Below are 9,265 nucleotides of genomic sequence, written 5' to 3'. Positions count from 1 at the left end.
TGCCCGGCCGCCGACGACTTCTCAACTTGCTTTGCCTCCTGGTGGGACCCACTGATCAAATCCCTTCAGCTTTGCCCAACGTGTCATTAGCCGAAGAGTCAAGTAAAGAATTCCGAACAGCACCCTCGAGCACCGCACAGCCTCTGACGCTTCTGGCCCACACGAGACACGACCCCACCAAATACGGGAAAGAACGCAGCATATTTACCCTGGTGCACGAACACCATTCGCCATAACAGTCGCTGACATATATGGCCGTCCAGGAAACCCGTACCAAAGGCCCATAAAGTATTGCCCGGCCACGCGCCTTCCGTGATCTAACCAAAATAAATATCTCTTCCACATTTTTTTCCCTTCCTATCGCAGAAGGCAAAACGAAACCCCTCCGGCCCTCCCCATTCCCGTTCCCGTACAGGTCATCAAAGAAATCCGAAAACCAACCGACCCAACCAAAATCCCCTCGCCGCCTCGCCCCGTCCCGTCCCGTCCCTTCTCGTCGCGCGGCCGCCTCAATCTCGAAGCCTCCAACGCCGCCGCTCAATCTCGAAGCCTCCGGAGAAAAAAATTCTAGGGCTTTCGCGTCGTCCGTCGCCATGGGCTCGAAGAAGCGGTCGCCCCAGCATCCCGCCTCCCCAGTCGCCGGCGAGGTAGCCGGCGACGTCGGCGCCCCTCCACCGGCGGGGAAGGCCGCGCCGGAGACGGCGCCGGTGGGGGTGGTGCCGAGGCCTCCGGACGTGGCGCCGTTCCTGACCAAGGTCTACGACATGGTCTCCGACCCGGCGACCGACGCGGTCATCTCCTGGGCCGCTGGCGGCGGCAGCTTCGTGATCTGGGACTCGCACGCCTTCGAGCGCGACCTGCTGCCGCGGCACTTCAAGCACAACCACTTCACCAGCTTCATACGCCAGCTCAACACCTATGTAAGATTCCGTAAATCCTCAATTCCATGTGAGGCCTTGTTTGTTGCCCGTGCGCGAAATCGATGTTTTTTTTTTCCCGCTGACTGTATGCGATTGGTGGTGTACACTATGTTCAACGATATTGTGCTTATTGGGGGTGGCTAACTGGCTTGTAAAGTTTCAAATTTGCAATTGCTTGTTTGGAGTAGCTTCCGACCAAGTATGCATTATCTCCTTGGGTTGCTTATAGCTTTAGCAATTTATCTTCTTGTCATTTTGGTATATTCTGTTGCTTTTGCTCAATTTGGATCTTGTATTGAAATTATATGACCTGTTCTGGTTGTCCCATTTTGGAGATGGTTCTGGCTGTATGTCCCAAAACAAAACTGATTTTTTTATCGAAAACAAAACCGAATTGTTCAAATGGTTTGGTAGCGATATACTGACACACCGATATATATTTGCCCCGGCCCTGTGCTCAATAAGAACGTCATTGCACAAAACACATGGCATTGGGGATTATTTTCTATCTGCTACCAATTGTAAATCTGTGCATCTGACCAAGTTTATGTATATAATTGGCTTCTAGAGCCATGATTATATCGAATGGTGTTACCTATAGTACTTCACCGCCACAGAAAAAATGTTGCCTTTACTACTTACCTGCATCTAGGTTGATGCTCTATTTGATTATGCTCTTGCTAATAGTTTGCTGCATCATACTGTATGCTTGTGATGAAAAATGGTCTTAGTATATCATTATGATTATTGTAAATTGTCTATCCAGTACCATGTTGCTTAATGCACTGATTTGTGCAAGTCTGTAGCTTCTCTTGTTACATTGTGTTTTCTTCTGTCTCCATATATTTACATAAGCTTGCTCTGTATATTGTAAACAGAAATAGAAGCATTACTTTATTGTATTATGTTGAAAATCCTCTGCATGGATGATGCAGCAACAACAACAACAACAACGAAAATCTTTAAAATCCGCTGCATAAAATTAACTATTATTTCATCTTAATGTTTTCTATGTTGTAAGTTATGTTTAATATTGAGTTTTTTATTAGGTGAATTTAATAATGTTCTTTTTTCATAACCAGGGATTTCATAAAGTCGATCCTGATAGATGGGAATGGGCTAATGAAGGTTTTGTTAAGGGCCAAAAACATCTTCTAAAGACCATCAAGAGAAAGAAGAAATCCGCTCAGGATGCGCCTAGTGATCTGCAGCCGGCACCTGTCAAAACTGCGCCTGGCACTGAAAATATTGAAATAGGAAAATATGGAGGTCTTGAAAAGGAGGTTGAAACCCTTAAGAGAGATAAAGCCCTTCTAATGCAGCAGCTAGTAGATCTCAGGCAGTACCAGCAATCGTCTAGCCTTGAAGTGCAGAATTTAATTCAACGTCTTCGTGTGATGGAACAGAACCAGCAGCAGATGATGGCACTTTTGGCAATAGTTGTCCAGAATCCAAATTTCCTCAATCAGCTGGTGCAGCAACAGCGCAGGAGTAATTGGTGGAATGATGATGGGAGCAGAAAAAGGAGATTCCGTGCTCTGGAACAGGGTCCTGTGGCTGATCAGGAGACTTCTGGTGCAAGCGCACAAATTATACAGTACAATCCTCCCATTCCTGAAACCCCCAATCAAGTAATTTCAGTAAATGGAACTTTTTCTTCAGCTACTGCACAACCAGTTTCAAGCCCTGAAAGTGCTGTGCCCATGGATGCAGAAACAACTTCTAACAGTGTAGATCTTCTGGCTTCATCTGGGCACCTTTTTACTAACACCTCTGCTCTATCTGACTGGGATGATATGCTTCTTGGTTGCGAAATAGAAGACATTCTTCCATCAGAGCAGGACTTTCAGATGGGAGAACAACAGAATGGTCAAGTGGAGGCTCCGTTGACTGTCGATGATTACACTGAGTACACCGTTTGTCAAATTCCACAGTTGGAGCAGGAGCAGCAGCTGCAGGACTGTCAAATGGAAGCACAACAGAGCCACAAAAATCCTCAATATGGTATTCACATTGTCATATGCTTGTCTCATGCTGCTTCCTTTTCTTCTACAAAATATGCATATGTTATTTCTTTTATTTAGCTGTCGAAATGCCATGCCCTATTGCACATGTTTGGAGGCAAAGGCCAAACTATGCATATGATGTTAACAAGTACATGCTTGTGTTTGGTAAGTGGTGCTAGGGTTTTGCGGAAACGGAAAATCTTCCATGTCACATTTCTGTTTTTGGTTGGCTGCTTGCTAAAGTGCACATCTTGATTCCTTCCTTAGTTCCTTTTATGTTGGAAGAAACAGCACGTAATAAGCAGAGCAATTACTTCTATTTGGCTAAATCTGCCGCAGGGTCGTTTTTTTAAAAGTCAATTGTTGCAAGAGAAAGAAAAGGAAATGCACAAAGTTCAATTTTCTTGATGCAAACTATCTGGCGAGTCTCTGAATTAAAGGAAATTATTTTCCATTTTAGTCTATGGATAACCATACAAATTCTCATTTGATAGCTATTTGTTGTGATATTTAAGGTTCATTATAATCCTATTTTGTTTTATTTGTGTCTTGGTCTTTCTACCCAGGATTTCTAACAAATTTGGACACTCTTCTTGTTTCAGCTGACATCATAAGTAAAGCATGAGTGATGGTCAAGGAGCACATCATCCAGTGACATTAGGTGGGTATAGATGGGTGCTTTAAAAAGGCCTTTTACACTACCGTTCTGTTTATGAACGTTAGGTTTGTAGAATCAAACGTAATACAGCATCACTGGCATTATACAATAGGGCTTTCTTTCAGAGAAGTCAGTGCCCACTGATTTTCTTTTTATTATATCATAATTGCAAAGCTGCTACGTGATGCTGCCCTATCTCTAAGTAACCCTCTGTGGCATCAAACCCATGTTGATATGGGTGTCTTCACTTTTGTATCTAATGCTACACAGATCCACTCATTTAGCATTTGCCAGGAACATAGGCATTTCTTGGATGCTGACTAAAATAAGCTTCACTAATTTCTATTGCACAAAAAAGCATCTTTGCATTTATTGTAACTACATAGAAACCCTATGAAAACTGTCCTGGAAACTGTGCATTTAGTACACCAAGTTCATCTTCAGTCTTCTCATTCATTTTATTATTTTTTCTTCTTTTCTTTTCTGAAAATGTTCTGGTTGTCTTGTTGAACTTAGTGGTTTTTTTGCCATTGTTGTAATGTGGTTCTTATTACTGGTTTCAATTTCTGCAGATTTGTGATGTGCGAGTCTTGAAACCGGCGTGTTTTGCCAGGTGGCTACCGTTGACTACCATTGGCAACCTGAAGACGTTTGAAGTGCTAGAATTCAGTATACTTGTACTATACTAAATCAAAGACACATGTTGACCACAGGAATTTCTTTTTCCTTGTTCGCTGGTTCAAGGCTGTAGGACAGGGATTTTGTTTTTGCCCCAACTTTCTTTGTCCTAGCTACATGGATAGCACAAGGTAGCATCGATCATCTGTCGTATTGGATTTATATACACGAAGAGCAATTTTGAATACATTATTTTAGTCCGATGCGTATTCCAGGTCCTACATTCGTCCTACTCCTGTCCCGGTCCTTTTGAATACTGAAACATTACAGGCTTCCAGATGCAGCCGCTGCTGTGCTCTGAAGATGCATGTTCACAGCTTTGCGAAAGCTTGTGTAGAAGTAGAACCATATGAAGATAGCATGTTTACAGCTCGCTAAGTTCTCTCGTGTGCCACTTTATCAGTAAATTGTTAAGCTGGAGCCCGGAAGTGGTAGGATCCCTGAGGACTGGTAATTTGGTATGGGTCAGGCTATGCTAGGAAACAAACAGATTATTACTTTAGGAAACACCGTTAAGAGAAGCAAGCGCATCTGGTGTAGTGGTATCATAGTACCCTCCCACGGTACTGACCGGGGATCGATTCCCCGGATGCGCAGTTTATTTTTTGCAAACACGTACAATCTGCAGCTCTGTCTGCGCCAAGGCGGAGTAACAGAGTTGGTTCGTTTCCGGCCTCGTCCTGACGGGCTGAGCACAAGGATTTTTTTTTTCCCGAGAAAACAAGGATCTTATTTGGACGTTTCTTTCGGCTTCCACGCTGGACGGACGACGGGCGGGCCTTTTGGCCCAGAGCCTAATCGAGCAAGGTTGAGAGCCTTGAAATCGGAAGTAGTGCGCAATCAGCAGCGTGAGGGCGGCGGCAACATGCGGATCGTGAGCTGAGCAGTGACTTCACCCGTTTTTGTCGTATCGCGAGCTACTTATCGTCACCGGTGGCCAAACGTTGGGCTCCAGTGGCCAGCAGGTGCTAATCGCGCCCATTTCTTTAAACAAGCGCATCACATCTGGTGGATTCGGATTGGATCTACATCTCCTCCCTCCAGCCAAAGAAGCTCGAAAACAAAATAAAGACACGTAGACACGTCATCCCGGGCCACTAGATAGCGTGCGGTCCGGAAGGAGCACGGCGAACGGTTTCTTCCCACGCTCGTGCTGCACCCGTCCCGTCCGTCCATAGAATTTGTCACACACAACCCTCTCCTCTACTACGATTACATTACTGAAATTGAGCATTCGTTCAACACGTTAGTACCGGTCGTCACGCACAGTACCATCGGAACCCCTGTAAGTACCGGTTTGAAGCCTCAGTTGATACTAAATGACGGCATGTGGACCACGTGACCGACAGCTAAATTTCTCAGGAAGCCATTTAGTATCGGCTGGTGACTTCAACCGATACTAAATGGTGAGAATGCCATTTATTACCGGCTACTATCTTCTTTAGTACCGTTTGAAACTACCAGCCGGTATTAATATCAACCATTTGCTCTCTATATAAATGAGTTGCTTCCTTAGCTTCCTCCCCGAGCAAGCTCACCATTTGCTCGGGTTTCGTTTTTATTTACTCGACCAGCTTCTTCAATAGACTGGTTAGCAACTTCATTCTCCTCCTCTGGTCATAGTATTCTAGTTTTTTTTTGAATGAGTTAGTTTTATGTTACAAATGGAGTACTTGTTGCCTTATTAGAGTGAGAAGAATGGAGAGTTTTTTAAATGAGTTTTATGTTACAAATGAATATTTGTTGATCTTTTAACACGAAAAGAATGGAGAGTTTTTTAGAGTGAGGTGAATGAAGAGTTTTTTAGAGTGAGTTTTATGTTACAAATGGAGTACTACCTTGTTAATCTTTTAGAATGAGGAGAATGGAGAGTTTTTTAAGAGTGAGGAGAATGGAGAATTTTTTAGAATGAGTTTTATGTTACAAATGGAGTGCTTGTTGATCTTTTAGAACGAAAAGAATGGAGAGTGTTTTAGAGTGAGGACAAAATATTATAAACACATTTACTCTATCTTTCCCCTACCTAATATTGATCAAAAATTTTATCTAATACGAAACTCTATGTCTATTTTTCACGTAATACGATGCAGATGGACTGGTAATGGATGTAACACATCCGCTCCTCCAATACCAGAGAACAGAAGAACTTCGAGTCCACAAACTCTGGCTGAACATCATAAAAGATTTCTAAAAACCTTTTAGAGCCAGATTTTCATAATAGAAGTATGGTGGCCAATAGTCGGTTCAGGCAGAGATTTGTTCATTGACCTTGACCCATCGGCTTATGGTTGGATTTGGATTGCCAAAATGGGCCATAATCAGTGAACAGGTCTTTTGCCTGGACAGGCTATTGGGCCACCATACTTCTATTATGAAAATGTGGCACTTGATCCAAAAGACATTTGGACAATTATTTCAAGGTTCCTTTATGATATTACCAGAGTAGGTGGACTCGTAGATCTCATGTTGTATCCTTATTTTAGGATTGGTGTATCTTTCTGTCTTCCAAATTAACGGTCGTGATGTGGATGATCCTATGTTCTAAATATCTCATTTATGTAAGACTTAATATATGCGCTAGATTATATCGATAGGTTCTTAGGAATCAACATTATCGATATAAATCGTAGTTCGTATGTTGCGATGCTTAATGGTCATGATGTGGACGATCCTAGGTTCTAAGTATCTCATTTATGTAAGATTTAATATGTACGATGAATTTCATATGTAATGTACTCTAGTTAATATTTGTGATGAATTTTTTATCTCTACTATTTCATATATATTCATATATACATATATACATGCCACAACCTTGTCATAATGATTGAAACATTTTATTGGAATTAAGACAGTGTACGCGGGAAAGAAAACTATTGGAGACGGACAGTTTCAGCTCCCGCCAATTTAGCAAATTTAGTACTGGTTGGAAGCATGCATGGTTAAAAAATGGAGGAATTTAGTACCGGGCAAAGGCAGGAACCGGTACTAAATGCCCCTAATTTCAAATCCCACCATTTAGCAACTTTAGTACCGGTTGGGAGCCCTGCCCGGTACTAAATGGAGGAATTTAGTATCGGGCAAAGGCTAGCACCGATTATAAATTTAGTATCGGGCAAAGGCTAGCACCGATTATAAATTTAGTATCAGGCAAAGGCTAGCACCGTTTATAAAGTGTCCCACCTACAAATAATTCATCTTCTCCAAACACTTAGCAGTTTCCAAAAATTAGTAGTTCCTCCCTCTGCGCCGCGCCAGCCCCGTCCCCGTCGCCCTCACCCATCACCGCCGCCCCGTCCTCGTCGCTGTCACCATCACCGTCGTCGTCGCCCACCGGCGCCGCGCCGGTCCCATCCCCGTCCCCGTCTCCATCACCGTCGCTGCCGTCCCATCCCGTCCCCGTCCCCATCTCCATCACCGTCGCCGTCACAGTCGCCCCATCCCCGGCTCCATCGCCGTCGCCGCGCCTCTCCCTTCCCCACCTCCCCCGTGAGCTACCGCCGCGCCTCCCTCCCCCCTCCCCCCCTCCCGCCTCCCCCGCACGCCCTCCCCGGTTAGGTTTTCTTTTTTTCGATATTTTTAATTTTGATGCATTAAAATGATTTTGCTACCCATATTGGATTAAAATGGCTATGATTTTGCTTGAATTGGATACTAATTTGTATTGGATGCTAAGTAATAATTTTTTGTGATACAGTTATGGCATAAAGCTATATCTCTTAGAGGACATGTAGATATTCATGGGTAGCATTGTGATAGAATTGTGGATGGCTATGAAATGATGGTCTAGATTTGTTTCAATGTATATGATGTACGTATAGGACAATGTATTATTGGTGGTAAAGTTGACTAGTTAAGAAAAATGGTGGCAAATTATCTTATCACAATTTTATTTGGACAGTTTGGGCTAACTATGGTAAGTCGAAGTTCTTCTCGCCATGGTGGTGGCGGCCGTGGACATTACATTTTCGAGGAGCCATCGTTGGCTCGTCCTCCAGGAATTCACTTTCCTAATTGCGTCGTTGACTTGCCAAAAGGCGATCGAAGCAGAGAAAATTCCCAACATAGTAATATTCATTCCTTCTTGAAATTAGTTTTTTTACTACACATGAATAATTCCTAAATTTACTTACATACACGTGGCTTATCGACAATATTAGATGGTTGAAACATGTTATCGAAGCTCTCGGTGGTACTTCTCCTTTAGTGCAATCCGAGATAGTCCACGAAATTTTAAAAGAGTAAAAATCTCTTTTCAAGTACTTGTTCGAGAAACACAGGCCAACCGGATGAGAGTACCAGGACAGCCCATCCCGATGGTTTTAATTGCCACATGGGGTCAATTAGCACCAAGTAGTGTAACTTTTGAAAGGACCGCCGTGGAGGCCTGCCTACAACAACATAAGGATCATGGGTACTTTGTGCCAGACTTCTCATATTTTTGAATAAAAGCGCTCGAGGAGGGAGAAAGCAATGTGACTAGGACTTCTGAGAGGCTTTGTCAGCTAAATCAACATGACATGGTATGGAACACATATCTAATCATCCTTTTATCTTTAATTATGTTACATTTTTTAAATTTTATCATGTTATTCTATTCTTTTAGGATGTCTTTGTCAAACCTTGGCGGCAATGAGCTTTCATGCAATTCTAGCTCAAGTCTTGGATGTGTTGAATTATAGTTACACCGATGGAAACCCGATACGTACCAGAGATTTCAAGCTCCAGGCTCATGCCACTTTCTACAGGCCATTTCAGTTGACGTCGCCTCCATTATTTGAGATTTATGGTAGTGCATGTGACCATCCTTGTGAAGCGCTAGAGAGTGCACTAATTCATGCTCAAGGTTATATTGATGAAGTTCTAGGATTTACGATTGGAGGCTTAAGCTATGTAGCATATCTACATAAGCGAAGCGAATTATTAAATATGTAGCATGCATGGATGTACTCCTATCATACTCTTTTCTTATGGATTTAAACTTGTTCTCTCTAAGACCTTGA

General features: G+C 43.0%; 1 protein-coding gene and 1 non-coding gene across 2 annotated transcripts; both read left to right on the top strand.

The window, feature by feature from the left end:
- The first annotated feature begins 336 nt into the window (after positions 1-336).
- On the top strand, positions 337-4,480 carry LOC101754078 (heat stress transcription factor A-9). The gene is made up of 4 exons (XM_004985093.2): positions 337-920; positions 2,003-2,924; positions 3,529-3,587; positions 4,157-4,480. Exons 1-3 carry the CDS (start codon positions 594-596, stop codon positions 3,549-3,551), a joined length of 1,272 nt encoding a protein of 423 aa, XP_004985150.1. The 5' UTR covers positions 337-593; the 3' UTR covers positions 3,552-3,587; positions 4,157-4,480.
- Positions 4,481-4,787: 307 nt separating this feature from the next.
- Positions 4,788-4,858, top strand: TRNAG-CCC. The gene has a single exon. It is a non-coding gene; the product is annotated as a tRNA-Gly (tRNA).
- Positions 4,859-9,265: the final 4,407 nt, after the last annotated feature.

This window comes from Setaria italica, chromosome IX (genome assembly GCF_000263155.2).
Source record: "Setaria italica strain Yugu1 chromosome IX, Setaria_italica_v2.0, whole genome shotgun sequence".
In the NCBI taxonomy this organism is placed as follows: Eukaryota; Viridiplantae; Streptophyta; class Magnoliopsida; order Poales; family Poaceae; genus Setaria; species Setaria italica.
The sequence above is the reverse complement of the archived record's forward strand: the minus strand, read 5'-3'. Positions and strand labels throughout refer to the sequence as shown.